This window comes from Bicyclus anynana, chromosome 17, assembly GCF_947172395.1.
Source record: "Bicyclus anynana chromosome 17, ilBicAnyn1.1, whole genome shotgun sequence".
NCBI classification, from domain to species: Eukaryota; Metazoa; Arthropoda; class Insecta; order Lepidoptera; family Nymphalidae; genus Bicyclus; species Bicyclus anynana.
Window position 1 is genome coordinate 612,702 of NC_069099.1, and position 24,242 is coordinate 636,943.

The 24,242-nt window shown below is 37.7% G+C and overlaps 1 protein-coding gene across 2 annotated transcripts in view; it reads left to right on the top strand.

Moving 5' to 3' along the window:
- Positions 1 to 24,242, top strand: part of LOC112046119 (titin) — a 162,098-nt gene that overhangs the window by 102,610 nt on the left and 35,246 nt on the right. The window contains exons 3-7 of one of the 2 annotated variants that reach the window (XM_052886633.1): positions 2,517 to 2,689; positions 4,477 to 4,699; positions 12,837 to 12,995; positions 18,762 to 18,943; positions 19,938 to 20,109. In XM_052886633.1, the coding sequence (XP_052742593.1) occupies positions 2,517 to 2,689; positions 4,477 to 4,699; positions 12,837 to 12,995; positions 18,762 to 18,943; positions 19,938 to 20,109 (909 nt within the window). Of the gene's footprint in view, positions 1 to 2,516; positions 2,690 to 2,832; positions 2,844 to 4,476; positions 4,700 to 12,836; positions 12,996 to 18,761; positions 18,944 to 19,937; positions 20,110 to 24,242 lie in introns of those variants that run through there. The other variant, XM_052886634.1, reaches the window with a different exon arrangement.

Consider the following 24,242-nt stretch of genomic DNA (forward strand, 5'->3'; position numbering starts at 1 on the left):
AATGCTCAAATTTTCCTACAGACGTAAACAATCACAAAGAGCCTTAATTGTAATAACCTGCCACGGTCACAGGGCTGACACTTCTACTAATATTACAAATACGAATGTGAGTTTGTTTGTTTGTTTCATATGTAAGAAACTGAACCAATTGGAAAAATTATATCACCAATAGAAAGCTACATTATCTTAGAATTTAAACTAACGTGAGTGTTATTCATATTAATTTATTATGAAATTCAGCTAAGACTCATGTGATACACGTGATACAATGTCGGAGTATGCCCGACTAGTTTCGAAGACATGCGGGGCCCTTAGTCATGAGCTGGTTCTTGCAACGCACCACGATCAAAACTGCGATGCGGTGGCGCGCGCGGCCTGCTGAAATTATCAGCGAGTAACATAAGCTCATTATAAATATAATTTTTGTCACTCCGGACTTTACTATCATATACAATATTTTTTACAATCCATTAGTAGTTCCCGAGATGAGTGCGTTTAAACTAGCATACACACACATTCTTATACGCTTTATGTTTATAATATTAATAAAGAACGTCACATAGGACGTCTTTTAAGGATTACAAACTTATGTTGGTTGAGGTAACTAAGTGTGAATTTTATTAATATATACTTAGGTATTTTCGTTTTTCACCAACCTAAAAATTGGTTATTCCTTATTCAGCAAGAATTTGAAACCTTTTCCCAAAAGCCAAAGGTCAGCCTGTTGTCTAGTCAATCTACCGCAATTGATTTATACCCTACTCACCAGACAGTGCCAACCCTACTGAAGGTCGTTCAAGGACGCTCAAATTGTTCCTTCACAGACAGGGCTGTACTGGGCGGGTGAGGGGGGGTGGGGGTACATTAAGTCAAGTGTTTGACGGCTTTTCTTCGCTCCTCTCCAAGTTATACTCAAGTCCGCCAACTTACATACATTATGTAAATCAAAGTTCGCCCTCTTTCCCTTTGTGTAATTTTCATTTTAGTTTGTATTATGTTTGGTCGGAGTTTTAAAGCTGGATTATTGGAGTAGGGATATATTATAGTGGAAAATTTTAGACGCTTTTTAAATATTTACCTGTGACACTATAAAAAATATTAAGATTTATTTTTGTAGACATCTACAAAAAAATGTTATTCTCCATACAAATAAGTATTAGTATTATAGATACCTACTAAATACATCAATCTGAACAAATAATTTGGGCAACTTCATCGAATCCATTTGATAGGTCCATTTTACACGAATATATCAGATCAGAGATAATATAGATATATATATCAATATTAGAAAACTGGCCGTTTAAAGTTACGCAACTGACTACTATTTCAAATCCAAGTGTCCCTTAAAAAGGTTGTATGCATACTAAAAAGTGCATTATTTGCACACCATAATATATGACCAACGATATCAGTCAAATCTTAGCTACTGGATTTGAAGAAAACAACATTCGACATTAATTGAAACTTTAAAAAAATAACTTTTTATCATTGGCACTATCATTTCTGCCAATCATGAGAAATGGTTTCACATTTCTCATGATTGGCAGAAATAAAATAAAGCTGTGTATGTCACTGATAAATTCAACCTTTATTCTCTTTTGTATTTCACTCAATTCAGCCTCTATTTCCTTTTGTATTCGGAGATAAACGACACAATTTCGCCTCGCGTTAATGTCGTTCGCTCACGAAGTTACGGACGCCATCTTGTGACGTCACGCCGTTAGGGATGTACAGTAGACATTATTTAGGCCATTAGGCGATATTTTTGAGAATGAGAACTCTCTCGAGACAGCCGTCTCAAGTATCTACTTATCGACTTTAGAGGTCGATTATACAATAAACGAGGCATACTTTTTCAATACATAATAATGATTCGATGTGATCTTGTTTTTTATTTTTATTTACCTTCTAGAATTTTTGTAATTTTACTATCAATACTTTTTGATATTTAACTCGCATTCGTTTTCGTAATTCTAGCTAGCTAGCGCGTCTAGCCACTTCAGGTATTTTGATACACTTTTCATAAAGGAACAGTTTTACAGGCAAAATAATTAAGTATGATCCATTAGATAACGGCAGCGACTTCGTCCGTTTTTAATTCATCATCCAATGTCAAATTAATAAAATCATTTAATTTATTTATTTTTATTTAATTTATTTATCGAAACCTGTTAACAGTTTATTTTTAAGCGCGTTCTACACCCGTGGCTGTCTGTCTAATGTACGCTCCAAACTCACACTACAACATGTCCTTTCACACATGCAAAATTTTACATTTTGGATCTGGACTGTTAAAAAATCATGGAAGATTTTGAAGAGTTCTACTATCTTATAAGGAGCAAAGTTCGCGAATTTTTATACACTGGCTCACAGCTTTTGCGCCACGCAACCGTGACATTGGAGCGAGCATTAGACAAATAATATAAATGATTCATTGATTATTTACGTGATGAGAAAAACATAATACATTCTTCTTTTCCCTCTCTTTACTAAAGCAGGCGTTCGTATTCCAGGCGAGCGACTGATCCAGTACGCGTCGGAGAACCTGGTGACAGAGATCCTGATCCACCCGCAGATGAACACGCTGATGCAGTGCATGAGGAACCTGCTCAGCTCCTTCACCCGCCACCGCCACCTGCTGCACGCGGGGTACACCTTCGCCGGCAACGGCTCATGGATTATGCAAGTGAGTCATCGCCCACAGAGTTCGTATGATCCTGATCCACCCGCAGATTAACACGCTGATGCTCATGGATTATGCAAGTGAGTCATCGCCCACAGAGATCGTATGGTCCTGATCCACCCGCAGATTAACACGCTGATGCTCATGGATTATGCAAGTGAGTCATCGCCCACAAAGTTCGTATGATCCTGATCCACCCTCTGCGTGTGTGAAGTCTGCCGATCCGCATTGGGCCAGCGTGATGGACTAAGGCCTGACCCCTCTCATTTTGAGAGGAGACTTGAGCTCAGCAGTGAGCCGAATATGGGTTGATAATGATGATGATGATTGTGTTATTAACTATAATCACTTGATAAAACACACACAGGCAATGAAAGGCAGAATTATACATTTCATATAACATTTCGCCAGTTTGAACACACCTTTACAACGAGAAACTATGGCCAAACCTTCGTCATTCAAACCTGAAATGCTGTCAGCCCATGCAGCTATAGAGTTAATTGATCATCGGGCTCCAGTTCTATATATTGTGTATGTATTGGGCACCTGCCAGTGACATTGTCTACAGCTGTGTGTCACAGCCGGTACTGTGACACACGGCACGCTACCGGCGTTTAATTTCCGCCGCCCCGCCTCGACATTAACGGATTGGAATTAAACGACGTTCATTTACACGGGGAACTGAAAGCGTCCTTTTATGGCTTTAAAGATTGCTTTAGTTAGCTGTAAACATATTAAAAATTGCGTCGTTCTTTCTGGTACATTTTTAATAGTTTGTACGTAATAATGTATACTATTGTTTAAATACATTAAGCAGCTTAATAAGCCTTTTGTTTTTAAATTTCCGAATGCCCGAACACAAAGACGGATCTTCTTATAGGATATGTCTCTTTTTGGACATTGTTTTGGTTGTAGTCCATTCTATATTCTGTTTGGTTATAATATTATGTCCTGCAAGCGTGATTTCAACTTCACCTGAAAATGAAAATAGGCTATAAATGATTATAATACAGATTAGCATTTTCAGTCTATGATAGCGGCCCACAGGGCTAGTACTGGCTCCTTAGATGAGAAAGGGTATGCAGAATACAACAGAATAATACTGTTTCAAATGACTTAATTACTCCGCTGTTGTTGTAGGAGGATACATTCTAGTTCTAGTTAAAATACTTAGAAGACATTGGATCAGATTCCCTACACACAGGAGGTAAAATTAATTGAAATTTTTATTATTGTAACTTGAAGAGTATGATTTTTTAAAACAGCCAACTGTTGAGTTCTTGCTGATACTTGTGGTTTGGTTTACAAATAGTCAATCTTGACGTTTCAAATGTGCTTGTAGTTTACAAACTCTTTTGACAAGCTTCATCATCATCATCTCCTTTCCCTTCTCGCATTTAAGTGGGGTCAGCAAAATATGACAATCTTCTCCATTCGTCTCTTTGACAAGACTACATGTAATAAAAGTAGTATGATTTAGCACTTTTCTAGTCAATTCTTAAACCATATTAGAATATTCCGAAAATCTCTGCGTGTGTGAAGTCTGCCAATCCACATAACCTCTCTCATTCTGAGAGAAGACGCGAGCGCAGCAGTGAGCCGAGTGTGGGTTGATGATGATGATGAGTCTGTTGTTGCAGGACGGGACATTCTCCCTTTCGGACTTTACTGACGCCTACCAATGTTGCAGGACGAGACATTCTCCCTCTCGGACTTTACTGACGCCTACCAATGTTGCAGGACGGGACATTCTCCCTCTCGGACTTTACTGACGCCTACCAATGTTGCAGGACGGGACATTCTCCCTCTCGGACTTTACTGACGCCTACCAAGAGAACGAGGTGCAGCGCGTGGTGCGCGCCTACGAGAACTCCATTTCCATCGACATCCACTGCTCCGGCGCCGGCGAGTGGCACAAGCTGCCCTCCATGCCCTTCGCCAAGCACTGCAAGATCCGCGTCAACCCCACGGACATACTCGACTCTGGCTCGCAAGCCATCAAGGACTTTATCGGTGAGCCTAACCTACCCTATATCTTATTTATGTCTTGCTTTATAATCTACTTCGTCGATAATCAGTGTAGGTAGGTAATATAGGTAGTATAGATTAAGAAGGGGGTCAACCCCTTCTTAATCTATACGAATATTATAAATCTGAAGAGTTTGTTGGTTTTTGGTTGGCTAATCTTAGGAACTACTGGTCCGATTTGAAAAATTCTGTCAGTGTTAGATAGCATATTTATCGAGGAAGGCTATAGGCTATATATATTATTCCCATATTTCTACGGGAACGGGAACCATGCGGGTGAAACCGCGCGGCGTCGGCTAGCCACTATATATTATTTTAATCGTAACGATTAATTATCTACCACAAACATTATGTTAACTTGAATAAAATTAATTCACGATTGGTGATTGCTTAATCTACGGCAAGAAATACATTTGGATTATTGGTTTGCAAGTTGGAACCCTATAATCTGCACTGCAATTTGCATCTATATCTGGGTTACTAATTTTTCACTGACGGACTATGGGACACCATGAAAATTCCACAGATCGTTTATGGAAATACACTGACAAACCAATGTATATCTACGTTGTTTATACATAAAAGAAGAAGCCATATACATGAATAACAAATGATTTTCAATACGATCTTAAATATTAATCGTTAAGATATACTTTCCAGTATCATTTGACTCCACTCGGTCGCTCTAAAAGTTCGAGAGACAGTCCCACGAGTATTTCAAGACTTCAAAGAAACGATAAATTTTGCTGTCGAAGTTTTGTCTGTGTTCGCTCACGCTGATCTAATAAAACTACGTATTTACCCGACGTTGGATGCCATGGGAAACGTAGTGAATTGATTTAACAGACCTTTTTTAAACCAATTCATGAACTTAAAACCAAAGTACATGCAAAAGTATCGGACTATCTAAGATGGAACATCTCGTGTCTTGACAATGCCTTACTAACTCTAATATATTAGATATCCGGGTTATGACAATTCTAGTAGCTGTATTCCTATTTCTCATCCTGTCCCCTAGTTACCGTGGAGAGACCAATAGTTTAAGTTTAAACACTTATATTTAACTAGCGGACGCCCGCGACTTCGTCCGCGTGGAATTTAGTTTTTCACAAATCCCCCGGGAACCTTGGATTTTTCCGGGATAAAAAGTAGCGTATGTTAATCCAGGTTATAATATATCTCAATACCAGCATATATCTCATTTCAGCTAATTCGGTTCAGTAGTCGAGGCGTGAAAGAGTAACAAACATTCAATCATCAAAATCATCAGTTTTCCCAAATCTCGGGAAACCATGTATTTTTTCGGGATAAAAAGAAGCCATTTTCATTCAATCATTCCATTCCTAGCCAGAATAAAATCTATTTCCATTCCATATTTCAACCAAATCGTTTCAGTAGTAGCGGCGTTAAAGAGTAACAAACATCCAAACATCCATACATACTTTCGCGTTTACAATATTAGTAAGATTAGTAGGATTTAGAAAAGTAAACATCATCTCTACTTTCTGTTTTCTTGATGTGTATTTGCTGGTCTTGTTTGGTCTATGTCATGTTCAGCTATACACCATATAAGAAGGCTTTATTTAGCGAGTTATAGTGCCTATATTTTCTGTTTAATCGAATCAGAAATGAGGCGACCCACAGAAAAACTTAAACCTCAACAGCTGATTCTGGTATCTTAATAAAGAGAGACCAGAACAAATATCCCAATTAGAGTGAGTAGTGTATACCAGAATAAGCATGTCAAATTGAATTGAAATAACAAACAGCTTTGACATCTATTAGCGTACAAATGTAAATCATTGTTTGCTCTCCGCTACTCGGCATATGAATACAGCAATTTAGGCGAACTTCAGAGGCATATCACTGTATAGAACTTTAGCTATATTCACAGCAATCGCAGCTAATGACTCCTCTTGTACGAGCTTGAATAGTAGTTACGTGTGGAATAATTTTGCGAGCTACAACTTGGTACCCTAATTTAGAACTTTGTTTTAGAAACTGGTTTATGTGCGAGTTAGCTTGTAGATATTAGAACACCCCTCTATTATATCTAATAACATGTTTATATGTTTAAAACGAATATTATGCAAGTCTCTTTTTGAAAACAGACACGGATTTAAGCCCCTTACGCCAATATCAGTCACAGAAAGAGACTACAATAATAGGTATAAGCGTCAAAGGCTCCAGTATAAGCGTTAAAAGGGTCAGGGATTCACACACCGCAAGGTTATGGTTTCGAGCCCCGCACATTGGACTGAAGAACTGATTTCTTTAGCCTGCAATACCTATCGGCCCCAACGTCCTTCTAAGCCGAACTTCGAAGTCTCACAGGCGTTAGAAAATAGTTCAGCCCCCGCTTTCTTTAAGTCATGGGTCTCGAGAGTTTCTGTACGCGCCCAAACCGCCAGCCCTGCCGGTCGTCTCATACCCCCTCTACATTCTCGTGCGAATCACGCGCGATTCCATGAACACTCCAAAAACATGAATGAAAAACAGCTACCTACCTATGTACCGTACCACGACTATGCGCCGTATTCGTGCTAGTTTCAGCTTTGTTTATCTTTCTCAAATTTTTGACGGTTTTTTGCTCCGCGACGAAAAAAATCGCGAATCACAGTGTGAAGTAGACGCAAATTTTTACGAGTGTAGAACAATGACAGCTTTCCCGCGTTTCACGCCAGGTTTGCGGCGTGATTTTCGCCATGATTTCGCATAAGAATATGGAGCGGCTTTTGGGAAACTTACAGTTTAACGCAATGTAAATCAATACAGACTAACCATAAGTACTCCATTAGTATTGTTACTAGTTACACGAAGTAGTTAGATAACTTAGGTACGCCGAAGTTATTAATAAGCCCCGCTACGAAGCCCGTTATAATAAAGTTGTTCGCTATAACAAACTACTCCAATACGCCTTTGTTACGAACGTCGGGTTCTGTACGTGAGATTACGAATTCCGCAGCTAATTTGTCGTGCCGGGTTGCTGCAGTAAAAGTTTCTCGTCTCGCAGAAAGCCCGGAGCGACGCGGAATATGGTGCATACTCATGCATTCCAGTTACACTTTATAATTTATCTTTCCTGTACATCCTACTCGCACAGATGCTAGTGTGTATCCACACTAATATTATGTTTGCAAAACTTAGTCTGTATGTTACTTTTTATAGCTATACCGCTTAACCAGCAAATCTTTGATGAGTTTTGATATAGAGACAAATTGGACTTTGGCTATTTTTGTCGTAAAATGTACGAGTAAATAAAAAATAGTGAAAGGTTGAAAGTTTGGAGAAAATTCCTTCGTGTTTTAAGGTACATATTTATGGAAATTTTCTTTATGAAAATGATGCATTATGATGAGAGGATTGGAAGAATGTCATTTTTCGAGTTTCATTCATGATAATAAGTTCTTAAAAATGTTAAATGTTTATAAGGATTAAGAGTAGGATGAAAGCTTACACAATCTTAGCTTTCTTGAAGTAGCAAGTTTCCGCTAATGTTTGTATATTTATCACTTTTAACTAACTCGTTGGTCTAGTGGCGTTATTATTTAGACATTGTGATAAATCCCGGAAAATCTAGATCCTCGGAAAATCGGAAAATCGATGTTGAACGTCACCAATATTTTATTAGGATCCTTAGTAAGGTTCCCGTACCCGGTACCGCCTCGACCGGGTAGAGGTAACACGATTGAGGCTCAACTGGACCCGAAAAGTTACACGTTAACCGGAATCGGGAAACGAACCTGGGACATCACGAGATCAATAAAGTCGTTATATTAAAAGTAACGTATAGCACTTGAAGAAAACCTTTTTGCAATACAAAATGGCAGTTTCTCCCGTTACGTATGTCAACTTGGGCGGAAAATCTAAAGCGACCCATTCGCCATTAGCCGAGCGAACCTACCCCCATTATGTGCAGGAAGTCGACGTATTTTAAAGTTTAATTGAGGGTACTTTTCTCTCGAGTGCCGTGTGTTTTAATACTAGGCACTGGTATTTTATTCCCCTATATTTTTAACTCCCGTTGCAAATAATAGTCATTTGGTCCGAAAAAGAGCAATGACGGAAAGATTTTCCACGAATTTAAAAATTTGTAGTTTTATAGATCAAAACAAACCAAATCAAAATTCATTTATTTAAAGAATGCTTAGATTTTGAAAGCACCGCCACCATATCGGGAAAATGTTTGGATTTCTGACATCCTATCTCCTTTTCAGCTGGTTTTACGACACCAAAAATTAAACTAGAGAACATCTTTTCCAATTTTTATAATTTTTTTCTTAAATTCAATAGTTTCTCTAGATAGCTAGATACGTGGTTTCTATACTACATAGAGTTTCTTTTATAATTATTCTTTGTTCGTTTGTATTATTTTTCAATAAACTTGGCTTTTCAGTACAATATAATCGAAAAGCCAAAGTTCCGAAGACAAAGAACGTATGGAATTTTCAATAATGGCATAACCCATGGCCTTTGAAGGGTGGCATTTATTTTATACAATAGAACATAATAGTTTGGTATGTAGCAGCTACGAGCATAGAGCTGTATTGTCGTTTATAGAACGAAAGACTGTCGCAGCTAGACATGCCTCATTGTATCTCCCACCATAGGTAAGTACAATAGCCGAATATAGAGTATGGAGAGGAAATTACTTTAGAAAGTAGCGGGTCTCAAAGGTCCACTGCAGATCCATAATGGGGATGAATTGAATATATTAATTTTTATGAGCCATTCGGATAAATAAAGTCAATATTAACTAATTTTACTAATTAATACATAAAAAACAAAGATTGTTGGAGTGTTTATAAAATATACGATTACAAAATTTGAAAATCTATAAAAAAGTTTTTTATCGTAATTACATGAAAATTATAAATTTTTAGCTTCCTTACATTAAACATAATGATGATTTTTATTATATGAAGTTTTTACATATACAAATAACATAGATATTAAAATTTATGCTTGCCATTTAGTATGGGACGTTTTTGAGCTATCCGTGGCAGTGCTTCTTTATTTAAGTTTTCCACTAGGTAATTATTATCACTATCTAATACTAATATTATAAAGATGACATATTTGATTGTTTGTTTGTTTGCATTGAGTAGGCTCTGAAACTACTGAACCCATTTGAAAAATTCTTTCACTGTTGGGAAGCTAGACTATCCCCGAGTGCTACAGGATATATTTTATCACCGTATTCTGCAACGGGAACCACGTGGGTGAAACCGCGCAGCATAAAAATGCTCTTTATATTTGGGTGGTTGAGGGTCTAAACCCTTGCCTGCCTTCTAAAACCACAGCTTAAACTCCATTTTTGGCTGCCGTACTTACTGAGAATGTGTCTGCCTTCAAATAATGAGGGATATGTGACTGTCGCAGGACCTTGGTCCATTATAGCATAGGTTCACGTCATTGGATACGTTAAAAGGTTTCCTCGCAGTGAGCAAACACGTTGATAGAGTGAAATGCTTATATGTTGACATCTGTGATGTAGTTGTTGATGCCTTTTCACATAAAAGACCTGAGTTCGAGTCCCAGCTCCCGGCCGATTTCAATTTAATACAGATAACGTTTCTTTAGCCTTTTTTGGAGCAAAGCTTTTATGTTGTGTAAGTTTCAACCTAATGTTATAAATATTATAAACTTACAGACAGATAACAAATTTTTGATATTTTTTTTATTTTTTCTTTTATTGAACTTTTGTTCTCCAATTTTTTACAACTTATATAACTTAGTATTCGTATGTTTTATTAACTTAAGGTTTATGTCGAAAATACTAAACCTATTTTAATGTATTTTGGTACAGCAATAATGGAATCTCGAAAAAAGATGTAATAGAAATTACTATGACAGACAGATAGACTTCTTTTATCAAATTAAAGATAAATAATAAGGCATCCCCTCGTAGGTACTTTTATATTTTTAGGTAGATGTAAAAACGTTAATAGATTTTCTTCATCTTCTGCTAATTTTACGACAGATTAACTTCTAATCGTGCTCCAATTATCAAAGGCCATCCGAAAATGTAATTGTGGGATGTGGAGCATAAACCCATCTAGCTCAGTCTATCGAGTTAGTAATCCAGGTCAGTTTACGTTCCTGGTCACATGTTGTAACTTAGTTTACTACCTTGCTGTAACGAAGTTAAGTGAAGACAGTTTACGAAATTATGTTAACGTAGGATAAATTTTAAGGTACTGCCTTATTGGTGTAGGTGGGTAGACATTTAATCATTAGGTCTATAGTTCGAGTTTTGGGACGGGCTATATACCTAATTTTGATTATATTGTAAAATAGCCTTTTTTCCGAAATTTTCCGATGTGATGGACCTGCCAATAAGCAATTAATTAAGCAAAAAAACATTTACTTAGTCGAGGTTACTACACCATTGCTGAGTTTCTTAATGATAAAGGTACTTGGAGGCCATTGGATCAGCTTCCACCTTCACACAGGAAGTAAAACTATAAGAAATTGTAATGTTGTTATCAAATGTAAATTATAATGCTGTATGATTTTTTTAAAAGAGCAACTGTTGAGTTTTTTGCCGGTTCTTCTAAGCAGAACCTGCTTTCCGAACCGGTGGTAGAATCTTTACAAATAGTCAATTGACGTTTCAAATGTGCTTGTAAACTGAGCCTACTAGAAATAAATGAACTTTAAATTATTTGAATTTTGTGTGTGGTAGGCTCCTTAATAGGCACTCAGCAATGTCACAGGGGGACTTAAAATAGCCTACAGTTGGAAAGTTGCTGATGTTACACTCTTGTACATTAAGACGTCGGTTTTGGATATGCATCAACTCAACGACATCGACTGAAATTTAGTTTTTTTACAAATCCCGAAGATTTTTCCTGTGTTCCTTTTTAAGTGTCTATACAGTATGACCATCTCATACTGTATAGGTATTATTGGTTTAAATAGCGTTCGTTGTTTAAAACGCGACTTAATAAAATTAAGTCAATTTGCCACATTTGTCCGCCTCAGTTTTGCCCGCCCCATCTCTAGTATAAAATATCCTTGCTGTTTATTCACTTAACAACGTAACATCGATGCAACAAATTAAAAAAAAACAATTAAGTAATCTCGAACTAGATTTGACGCAAATGAAATATCGCTGCACACAATCATACAAAGTTAAAATTAACCAGCTTAATGACCAATGCGAAAAGCTCAAACGCTGGAAATTTTTCGCCACCCTCTTAAAAGCTAAATTAAACACCTTTAAAGCCACGAAACCCCTTTCGGTAACTTGGTCCCGCCGAGGCCTTGAATGTTTCAAAAGCTATTGAGTTCCCGCTTTCAAAAGTTTCGACTTATAATAAACTCTTTTCTTTTATGAAAGCCGCGGAATTACTCCGTTCATTAAGAACGGATTGAGATTGGAATTCGCTTTTGGGGTTTATTAATTTTTGAACAGTTTTATCAAATGTCGTAAATTTCATGACTTTCTCCTGTAATTCAATTTTAGTATCTTTCAGCTTGGAATTTAATAGAATTGCCACAAATAATGATTTTCCAGCGTAATAACTTTATAATTTAGTACTCTGGTAATTTAGTACAGGCGATAGTTTGTGTGTAAGTTTGTATGTTTGTGCCTCCTTTGCGCTACGGCTACTGAAGCGATTTTTCTGAAATTTGGATTGGAAATACATTTCACTCTGGATTAACACATAGGACATACATATAACACACATTTCATCCCGGAAAAATCCATGGTTCTCGCAGGATTTGTGAAAAACTAAATTCCATTATTAATTTATCTAGAATGATTTTTGTTTATTAATCCTTGATCGTTTTGGTTGATCTTTATTATACAACTAAGAATCTACTCCTGAAAAAAGCTTTCTGTTTAAAATAAACTGCTTCAAAATTGATCCATTCTTTCAAGCAAAGCAACGTTAAATTAAAACACCCGTCTTAATAACCCTTCTTGGCAGTCGTAAAAACCTATTAGTAACTCACCTACTTATACATACTTATATTTATTTTTCATCAAAATAACAAGTAAAATATAACAAGTGCGAAGAGAGTATAAAGTTTTACCCGCGAAGTAGTCAATTTTACTCGCTAATATTGTAGGTTTTCAATGTTCATTGTTAAAATGTATTTCTTTTCGCAGCATACCTGGACCCATTCGTGGTGCCCGCCAACCTCGAGCAGCTGCTGGTGCCCAGCGACGTGGTGGGCAACATCCGCTTCAGCCACCCCACCCTCTACGTATTCCCGGGGGGGCAGGGCGACGCCGCGCTCTTCGGCATCAATGGATTTAACATGTTAGGTACGTAACTTATACGAGTACCAGTCCTGGCAAAACTATTTCTAAGTGTCGCCGCACACGGGCCACACATGGCAGCCACAAATGCCGCCACAAGAAGGGGCCACAAAAGTAGCTGAAGCGCGCGACAGCCACTTGTGGCCGTTAGTCGACACTGGCGGTCGATGGCTACTACTTTTTTTAACCCATGCATCATCATCATCATCATCATCATCATCATATCAGCCGATGGATGTCCACTGCAGGACATAGGCTTTTTGTAGGGACTTCCAAATATCACGATACTGAGCTACCTGCATCCAGCGAATCCCTGCGACTCGCTTGATGTCGTCAGTCCACCTGTGGGACCAACACTGCGCTTACTAGTGCGAGGTCGCCATTCCAGCACTTTGGGACCCCAACGTCCATCGGCTCTTCGTACTAGTTTCGAGCTAGTTCGAACCCATGCATGCAGTATTATAATGGACTCGAACGAAGAAGGTTTAATTGCGCTGCTTTTGATAAGAAACGTCGTCATTGAAGACGAATCCGTAGTTATTGGATACATCCAATTTTAACAAAGAGGGGTACGGAATCGTGTGGCGTTTTTGTGGCCGGTGCGGGCCACAAGAAGCGAGCAGCGACGATTGTAGCGTGTGGCCACCGGCGTCAACCGTGTGCGGCGAGTCTGTACAAAATGTATGAAAACTACAGGAAGTATGCCGGTAGCGGCGTTTTGTGGTTATGGCTGGTGGCCCATGTGCGGGAGTCCTTATATAGCTTATAGGCTAATCTATAAGCTATTTAAGAAATTGCTTACGGAACTTAGGGTGTCGGAGTGACCTGATAGCCCAGTGGATATTACCTCTGCCTTCGATTTGGAGGACGTAGATTCGAATCAGATCCGGGGCATGCACCACCAACTTTTCAGTTATGTGCATTTTAGAGTTTAGAGTGAGTGAGTCTTATAAGAGCCGTGATAGAACAGTGGATATGACCTCTGCCTCCGATTCCGGAGGGTGAGGGTTCGAATGCGGTCCGGGGCATGCACCTCCAACTTTTCAGTTGTGTGCATTTTAAGAAATTAAATATCACGTGTCTCAATCAGTGAAGGAAAACATCGTGGTTAAATCTGCATACCAGAGAATTATTTTAATTCTCTGCGTGTGAGAAGTCTGCCAATCCGCATTGGGCCAGCGTGGTGGGCTATTGGCTTAACCCCTCTCATTCAGAGAGGAGACTCGCGCTCAGCAGTGAGCCGAATATGGGTTGATGGCGTGAGTCTTATAAAGGTTCCGTATTTGTAGTACGTATGTCTGGAACCCTAAAAAGGAGGTATTATTCAACCCTAAAATAGTGCCTGTTTCCTTATTACATAACCCTTTTATTGACTGAATCTTCTTTATAGGCATATAAAAGGAATATTCATTGCCTTGTCCATTGGCTGCAATAAAATCGTCCTCTAACTCGTAAAACCTAAATGTAATTTGATAAATGATAGCTCGAAGCAAGAAGCTTGGCGATGGAAAGCCAATATTCCGCTTGGCGTGGTGCCAGCTTCGCCCAAGGTCGAGTTCTATCGTGATTTAGCCTCTTAGAACAACGGAGTGGCTGCGTTTTTTTTTACTACCCACATTTTGTGTGTCGCTAACCGGATATTTTATTATCAAATCAGTGGCAGTCTCTTCGAATAGTTAAACTTGACTTTATTTTATTTTTTTATTCAATGTCTAAGACAAAAGAGAAATGTTCCTATAGGTACCTCAGGTTTCTATGCAGCATCAAACCGGAATTGCTGGACGGTACGCCTTTGCCGGTAGGGTGGTATCTAGACACGACCGATATCTTTTTTTTTTGTCGGTCTTTTCGGGGAGTAAAAAGATCCCTTTGGACTTCTGCCGGCCAGTCAGCAGGGCATGTCCACCTTGCACGGACTAAAAACGACCTCCCATGGACTCCGTGGTCAGCACTTTCATTTGTATTCATTCAGTAGTTTCACCGTGATGCCCGGTAATAAAAAAGATGTACTGTCAGACAGACAAGAAATAACATAAAAGTGTCTTGAACCTCAGTATCGATTATAACGCGTTCAATTAAACAAACAAACAAACTTTATAATAATAGTATAGATATATTTACAAAATAAATCCACGGTGGCATAACAAGAATAACTTACTTAAACCTATTATGTCTTCCGCGTGCATCTGTGTCTACCAATTTAACGTAGATCATCTAGGAGATAATAAAAATGTATTTTAGCTACTAAGCCATTTAATAATCGTATGGTCCCGTAAATTTAAATGCACTATCCTCCATAGCTGGCTATGAGCCAAAGTTGCTCGCAGTTCATCTAGTCTGTTTTTGGTGCGATTCTGCTGACTAAGATATATGGTGAAAGTTCTTTATTTTACCTTATTAGTGGCGTGTGGAGTTTGCTCTCTAATTGGTTGTGCGCTGAATACTGCTTAGTTTACAACTTTGGTTTTTCCTGATCAGAAAGTTACTGTTTTATTTGGTATTGGAAAAGTTTTTCTAGCTTCGTGGTTTAATTTAACTATTCTATTGAGTTTTTGAGAGCTGGTACGTGCTAATGAAATAACTTTTGCATTTCGTGAATATTCCTCGTATATGCATAAAATGTATAGAGGCTCGATTTAAAACAAGACTCTCAAGAAGATTTTTGTTCAAACCCAAAAGTCATAGATTTGGTCCCCACTTGCCTAGAGAATCCCCAGAGAAGTAGGTGTCTAACTTTTGTTTGTTTGAATGCGCTAATCTCAGCAACTACTGGTCCGATTTGAAAAATTCTTTCAGTGTTAGATAGCCCACTTATCGAGGAAGGCTATAGACTATATATTATTCCAGTATTCCTACGGGGACGGGAACCCAGCGGGTGAAACCGCGCGGTGTCAGCTAGTTATACTCAATGCGTAACCTTATCACAGTCACAGAAAACATTTGTACAATTTGTCAGTGTAATTACTTAAACATAATGCCAAATATAAGTCAGATAGGTGGAATTGTAGAGTCACCGGACCAAAAAAGTGAACCAAAAAAATTTTTACTTTAAATATAAAACGTAATAAACATTTTAATAACCAAAACCTAATTCAAATCAGATCAGTAGTTTTGAAAAAATCGCAGACAAAGGTCATACGTTTTTTTTAAAGTCCGTTAAAAAACAAGTAGTTAAATCATAAAAACACGCTTACCGCGGTATCCTACAATATTATCAAAGCCAATAAACACCAACACCACAGAAACCCGGCTGATTGAAAAATAAATGAAAATCGGAAACTCGCGCCGATTCCCTTTCCATGTCCGGCCGCCATTTTGAAACGCGCTGAAAGTGGACCGAAGAGCTTTTTATTTACTTTTCATCTACATAGAGATTAATTGAAATCTGCATTTCATAATGGATTTTTATACAAGTTTACTTTGCTGATGTAAGTTTTAACCGACTGCCTTATAAAGAGGGTAATGTTTTTAGTTGCAGATCTATACTAATACTATAAAGAAGAAATATTTGTTTATTTGTTTGCATTGAATAGGCTCTGAAACTACTGAACCGATTTGATAAATTCTTGCACTGTTGGGAAGCTACATTATTCCCAAGTTATAAAGGTTATATTTTATCTCCGTATTCCTACGGGAACGAGAACCACGGGCGTGGTATTATACCGCGCGGCGTCTGCTATGTGTAATTTTGGAGATTAATCAAAAATAAAAAAGCTTTATTGATAAATCTGACTAAAATTATTTAAAACTTATATACCTAGTTTAATTCGATATTTTTGTATTAGAAAAAAGTTTATAACGGACAGTCGGACGGACAGACAAACATAAGGATTCCTTGTGGACTACGGAACCCTAAAAAGCATAAGTTATAAACTGTCGCGACATGTGTAAATGACGTGTCGTTGGCGCGGCGCCAGATCGTGAACAAAAGGCCAATTTCCGTCAACTAGCGAGCAGGATTCACGTAGCGAGTGAACAACGAGCGTGAACAATACGCGACGAGCGATATCAACTAGTAGGCAAGGGTTGACGGCGAGGCTTGGTTTGTGCATATTTTCATTTTTAAAATACGAAGTATAACAAATTAAAAGGTGTGATCTGGTTAAATGTTAAGTAATGATGCTTTCCACGATTGGTAGCGGAATAACTTAAAAGTATATTCTTTCCATACCGCTTATTAGGTTTTACGAAACGACATATTGGAATGCGCATGGCTTGGTAACTAGTTACTGTCGAAACCAATTTAAGATCAAGTTCCTTCTTCACCTTTTTACCATAGAACTGCCAGACATCGCAGAGGTCTGTATCCATAAGTAGTTTATGTTCCTTGGACTCGTACAAAAAGTTACGTCTCTTCGTTCTTGATCCTCACTGCGAAGTTATGGAATTCCCTTTCAGCTTCCGTTTTCCACCACCTACAACATGGGTATCTTCAAGTCAAGAGTGAATAGGCATCTTTTAGGTAAGCGCGCTCCACCATAGGCTGCATCACCGCTTACTGTCAAGCATGATTGTAGCCAAGCTCTCGCTTATACGTACGATGGAGCGTACAGAACACGACGGTGTCGCAGCCGCTCCAAATACGATATTCAAAAAGAAATACACTCTCGAGTCAGTACGACACGAACCGTCGCTTCAGTAATTTTCAATATTAATCAAGAAAAATGGCGTCCTATATTTTCAAATATTTTAAAAACTATTCACAAAAACTAAAGAAATAAGATGGAGTATTTTTTATTGGTAATTATTAATTAATATATTAATTTACGTAACTGTTGTTAGTGTTAAATTTTTAAATACAAATTATGAAAAAAGTTTGTATAAGCGGCTGTCAAAAAGACGCGTGACGTTTATTTTTTTTAATGTGTTTCGCCGGCTTCAGTTGCTTGTAAAGACTCACTCTGGTTACTCTATGCATGTAATGTAGAAAAAAACTAAGGGTGGCCGCTCATTGTCAATTTTTAGTTGGCCGATAGTTGGACGACTTTTTAATTGTGCGAGATTTAGTTGGACCTCAGACCAATTATTGTAGAAGACCTGCCTCGCTAGACGTTACTTTTCTGTCAAAGTATATGATCAACGATCTAATGCGATTATAAAAAATGTCTCTATAGAATCGATGTCAAATAGTTGTAATCGTGTTCGTCGTTTAAAGAGTTCCGTAAAAATACCTTTTTATGTAATTGAATTGTGTAAAAAACGGACAAAAACTTCAAGTTTAGTATGAGATTTATACCAAATCGAAGCTCGTTTTCCTCAGTAAATGACAGACAAATTTGTTGGTGACTATGAGTGCGATACAGGTCCTTCTATAATTGGTCTGAGAGTTGGACAGATGTGCGGGCTGTCATACATCGCTATAATGTTCTATAATCGGCCAACTAAAAGTTGGAGAGACGTGATAGCCCAGTGAGAGACGTGATAGCCCAGTGGATATGACCTCTGCCTCCAATTCCGCAGGGTGTGGGTTCGAATCTGGTCCGGGGCATGCACCTCCAACTTTTTACTGTGCATTTTAAGAAAATAAATATCACGTATCTCAAACGGTGAAGGAAAACATCGTGAGGAAACCTGCACGCCAGAGAATTTCTTAATTCTCTGGCGTGCAGGCGTGTGTGAAGTCTGCCAATCCGCATTGGGCCAGCGTGGTGGACTATTGGCCTAACCCCTCTCATTCTGACAGGAGAGTCGAGCTCAGTGAGCCGTATATGGGTTGGTAACGACAAGTTGTAAGTGAGCGGGGGCTCTAAGTTGTGTGGCAACTGGTTGCAGTTGACGGCGGGTTCTCTCGCAAGGCGTGCTGGTGGGACTTTGCACGGCATCTAGACCGTCTGGACGCGGTGCTGTTCACGCGCATCAACAACTGCTCGGTGTCGGGCATGGCGTCCGTGCTGCATCGCAAGGCGGCCGCGAGCGTCTACCCACAGATCGGACACTTCTTCTGCAACCTTGAAGTGAGTGTATACAGGATGCTCGGGAGTATTTGCCATAACTCTAAGGTTATATTTATACTCTTTATGGAAAATTAATTAAAAATGTCTAAGGAACATGTGTTATAAAATTAATATTTTCGATATTTCTTTTGTAGGTACCTTAATAGATCTAGCGTATGTTGTGTTTAAGTATATATACACATATACAGGGTGTTCGGGAGTATTTGCCATAACTCCAGGGTTAGATTCTTTAAGGAAAATTAATTAGAAATGTAGGAGCATATGGTCTAGAATGAATATTTTCGGAGTGACAAATATTTCTTTTGTACCTAAATAGATCTAGTGTTTGTTGTGTGTTATATCGCATCCGTATATAATGACCTAGCCTAGAAATTTATTCGTTGATAAATATTATGAAGTAGCTTACTAGTGAAGTGCGGAGTGCCATTTGCAATATCTCGTCGATATCGACAGTGTTACCACTACGATTACGTATTTTAAAATGCAAGGATAGTAGGCGTGTGTTACATGGATAGTCAGAATTATTTGAATTACTTTGTTTAAAAACATAGACCAACAGTTTTTTTTAGTTAAAAAAAAACGGCTCCTTTAACTTGTCAACACCTTGAAGTTATAGGAAATACTCCGCAACACTGTATTATACACACATAACCACTAATACGCACACACACAACCACAAATACGCACGCACACAACCATAAATACGCACGCACATACAATTTTTTATTTAATACGGATTAATTTAACTGCCTGCCCTTTTAATTTATTTATACTAATGGCTATGTGGATTTCTGATAAATAAATAAATAATACTGTAATAATATAAATGACTAGTGCCAAGTCTCGTTTGAATTAATTCAGTAGTCAACAAAAATACGGACAGACAGACAAAAACAAAATATTTTTGGCTTCAGTATTAAATATAATAATATATTGCCAAAATTTATACACGTATAGATACATCATGCTTACCATTACCGCGGTGCATTTCCAGGAACGCCGCGCGCTGGCCAGCCCAGACGGCGACAAAGACTCGGATCCTCTGCTGGTCTCCCTGCTGCAGACCGGCTCCGACATGATGACTGACCTCCGCCACCTCAACCTGAAGCCACAACTGTGCTACAGAAGTCCGGACCCCATCAACCTGTACCATAAAGTTGGACATGGTAAGAAATCAATACATAAAATCAATTGTTGTGATTTCAAGTTATCTGTGTAAATACACAGTGTAGTAAATACCTGGCCGGAAAAGGCCGTAGAAGCCGTACATAATTTAGTCGAGTACGAACAAGTATTGGGCGGTAAATCGAAAAATTGTTCGTACTCGACTAAAATACACAAGTAGTCCGAACTAGATCTACCAAAATAATAATAATAATAATAAAATGTTTTATTTAGCTGAGAACAGCACAAACATACAATATGAAATAAAAAAAAAAAACAATGAAAAAATTCAACACATGATTAAAGTAAGACAAAAATTTACAAAATAGTGATAGCCTAGTGGATATGACCAATGCCTCCGATTCCGGAGGGTGTGGGTTCGAATCCGGTCCGGGGCATGCACCTCCAACTTTTCAGTTGTGTGCATTTTAAAAAATATTAAATATCACGTGTCTCTATCGGTGAAGGAAAACATCGTGAGGAAACCTGCATACCAGAGAATTATCTTAATTCTCTGCGTGTGTGAAGTCTGCCAATCCGCATTGGGCCAGCGTGGTGGACTATTGGCCAAACCCCCTCTCATTCTGAGAGGAGACTCGAGCTCAGCAGTGAGCCGAATATGGGTTGATGACGATCGAACGAACGACTGCACACCTTGGGTAGTAGCTCTGCAGAGCTTTGCTCCCTGGCGTGCGGTCTCTTCTTATATCTAGATTATACTTATGTTACAATTAATAAATCTACATTACTTGCATTCATGTTAATCTAAACTGGGCAGTTACAGATAATCATTAAGTTTTATCAGCTAAAAAAGTTACTGCCTCAGCATAATGCTGCAGTGTTTGCAACTGCAGCGCTGAACGGCTGGTTAGATGTTAATGGTACCTAGTTAAAGGATGTTATTGAGCAACATAGGCCATTTTTTGCCTCACTTATTAATTTTGCACAAATACCGGGAGCCATGGCTTTTTCAAGGATTAATCCGGGATATTTCAGCCAAAATCGGTTTCGGCGTGAAGGTGTAACAAATTCACATACATACACACACCAAGACAAAAATACACATACACATATCGATAGCTATCTAAAATTATTACGCCTGACCTCGGTCTGACAGACAGACCATGAGACCAGAAGCAATATTGTATTATTCTGTATTATACTCAGACCAATTATCTGAGGGTTAAATTAGTATATATACTCTCAGTTTATAGTGTATTATTTATGGTATAAACTCTGTGACGTGAGCTCTATAGAATATTATTATTGGATGCAAAAAGGCTAGAGCTCAGAGCACCAGTAAAACCAATTAAAAAAACTGTTTACAATTTACAAAGAAAAACAAAACAATTCGATTTCCGAGCTAAAATTTTTTTGTTTAGTTTTTACTTATCAAGCAAGAATTGTTTCTACACAAACTAGGTAGCTAGCTACCTACCTATTTTGTAAGTGAAACTGAAAGAAAATATAATAGTATCTAGTGATAGGCTACTGCAGTGAGGACAAAATAAAATTACAAGTATCTTTAATTAAAACATACCGACCAGGAATATTGTGAAACATTAGCGAAATTACGAGGCCATTGATATCTTGATCAACGCTAGTTAAAAATGGAACTTAACTGTGCGCATGAAGTGATCGCCGAAGAGAGAGCTAACTGGGGCTGGATGAAAACGAGAAGTGAGTCTAGGTCTCCCGGGAACACCCCAAGAACAAATGCCGTGCTTGACTCCCTCAATTCAGCCCCAAATCAATACCCGAGAGGTTGAAAACGCCGTGGGAGGTACTGGGTTCTGAAAAAAAGACAATCGGCACCAAATAACAAATTACAACAAATACAGCATCCTTGACCTAGACAACAGATTTAAATAACCAGCCAATGAGGAAGGAAGGGCTAAGAGAAAATCTACAGCAAGGTGTATCTCCTGAAGAAAACCATGATCTAAGAAGAGTGGCTTGTTTCTTATGAGCATAATAGAATATACAAAAAAAAAACAATCACAACCACCAGACCAGGCTTGCACTAAATAGATGCAAAAATGCACTGCCTACTCTAAAGACTCAATACAAACCTATGCTGGACCACAGAATACATAGACAAGGAATTTTCCAATTTTTACTTACAGTGCATACCCTAGTTAAAATCCTTGTGTATAGCACTGACCATCCTGTGCATTATAATACTTTGTGAGGCCTGGCAGCCATGCAAACATGTTGGAGGACCAGACAATATTATTTGGGTTTATGGCTTCTATTTTAATCAAACTGCACCAGCACTCAGTTGCTGGTAGATATCCCTGAGCTTATCTGTCTTGCCCCAAACTATGACAGTACATAATGGATGCACCATTCTTTGAGTACTTTCACAATTGAGACAGGAATATTTATTTTTCTTTAACAGCTTCAGGGATTAAAAGAATATTTCTTATCCGAGTTTTTAGCTTGATTATTTGCTTAGTGGCCCTACATGACAAAGTAAAGCAGCCAGAACAAAATCTATACAAACTAAATTCTAAGCCATACATACAAGAAAGTATTGTCATAATATATTTGCATGATTTAGAATGCAAGAAACAATGTAAGAAAGTATTGTCATAATATATATGCATGATTTATTATTGGAACCTGTATTGAGCACTAGTGGAAAAAACGTTAAAGTTTAAATAATTCCTTTAGGAAACACTGATGGCAGCTTTGAAGATGTTAGTCTTAGGTGATATAATATATTATTATATTGTACCCTTATTACAAAAACTGATTATATGCAATTTTGATCAATCATCAAAATCAATCAAAAATCATTTATTTCAAGTAGGCTCAGTTTACAAGCACTTTTGACACGTCAGTTGACTATTTGTAAAGATTCTACCACCGGTTCGGAAGGCAGGTTCTGCTGAGAAGATACCGGCAAGAAACTCAACAGTTGCTCTTTTGAAAAAGTCATACAGTATTATAATTTACAATTAATAACAATTACTGTTTACATTTTTTATAGTTTTACTTTCTGTGTGAAGGTGGAAGCTGATCCAACGACCTCCAAGCATCTTTATCATTAAGGAACTCATCAATGTTGTAGTACCCTCGACTAAGTAGATGTTTTTTACCACATTGCTCAAAGCTATGCATTGGCAGGTCCATCACAGTCTTGGGGATCTTATTATAGAAGAGTACACCCAAACCTACAAAAGATTTTTTTACTCTTTGGAGACGATATGCAGAAATAACTAACTTATACCCGTGTCTAGTAAGACGTGGGTTTGGGTTTTGTAACGAAATTAGATTAAATATATGAATTGACTCATCATGTTACGACAAAGCTACAGATAAAACCCATTTTCTACTACAAAGCTTATTTATAGAGATATCTAGAGTTAAACTAAAAGCTTTTTTTTTTAGTTATCTTGAAAAAATTGAAGAATTTTCAAAATTGGTTTAGTAGATCCAGATATTACCTACCACAAACTTTACCTCTGCAAATGTTGCATTTCCCACCACTGTAACCGCTAGTCTGTGGAAATGCTATAAAATTAAATAATTTTATAGAGAACATAACAAGTAATATTTAATTTTATAAATTAAATATTACTTGTTATGCAACTACCCACTGAAAAAAAATCCATAAACATTGTAATCCCAAAATAATTAAACACAAATTGTTATACATAACTACAGTTATCAAAACAAGTAGGTAAATTTCAAAGAAACAAAATTCCAGCCTACAGTCCATAGGTGTACCACCTACGCCTGTTGACTTGGGGCTCCTAAGTCAAATGTTCTACCTCCAATGGTGCTTATAAACAGAGATAAATGGCATGAATGAATGAGACAATAATATTCATTGTGTACACTACTCCGTCATATGGCAAGGAGAGAAAAACTCTGAGTTTTACTTGTAGGTTTACATTTATTAAGTTCTCACAATTAAGGTTAAATAATATAAATTTGTAGTAAATATTTCAAAATACATAATTTTATGTGCCATATATCCACTTGTAAATTTATATATAACCCTATTAATAGAAACAAATACAAAATGACACTATTTCTATTGCCTCTAATATTATATTTTCTTCTATAATATTAATGTATTAAGAATTGTGATATAAACATAATATTGTTTGTTCTCTTTTTTCAG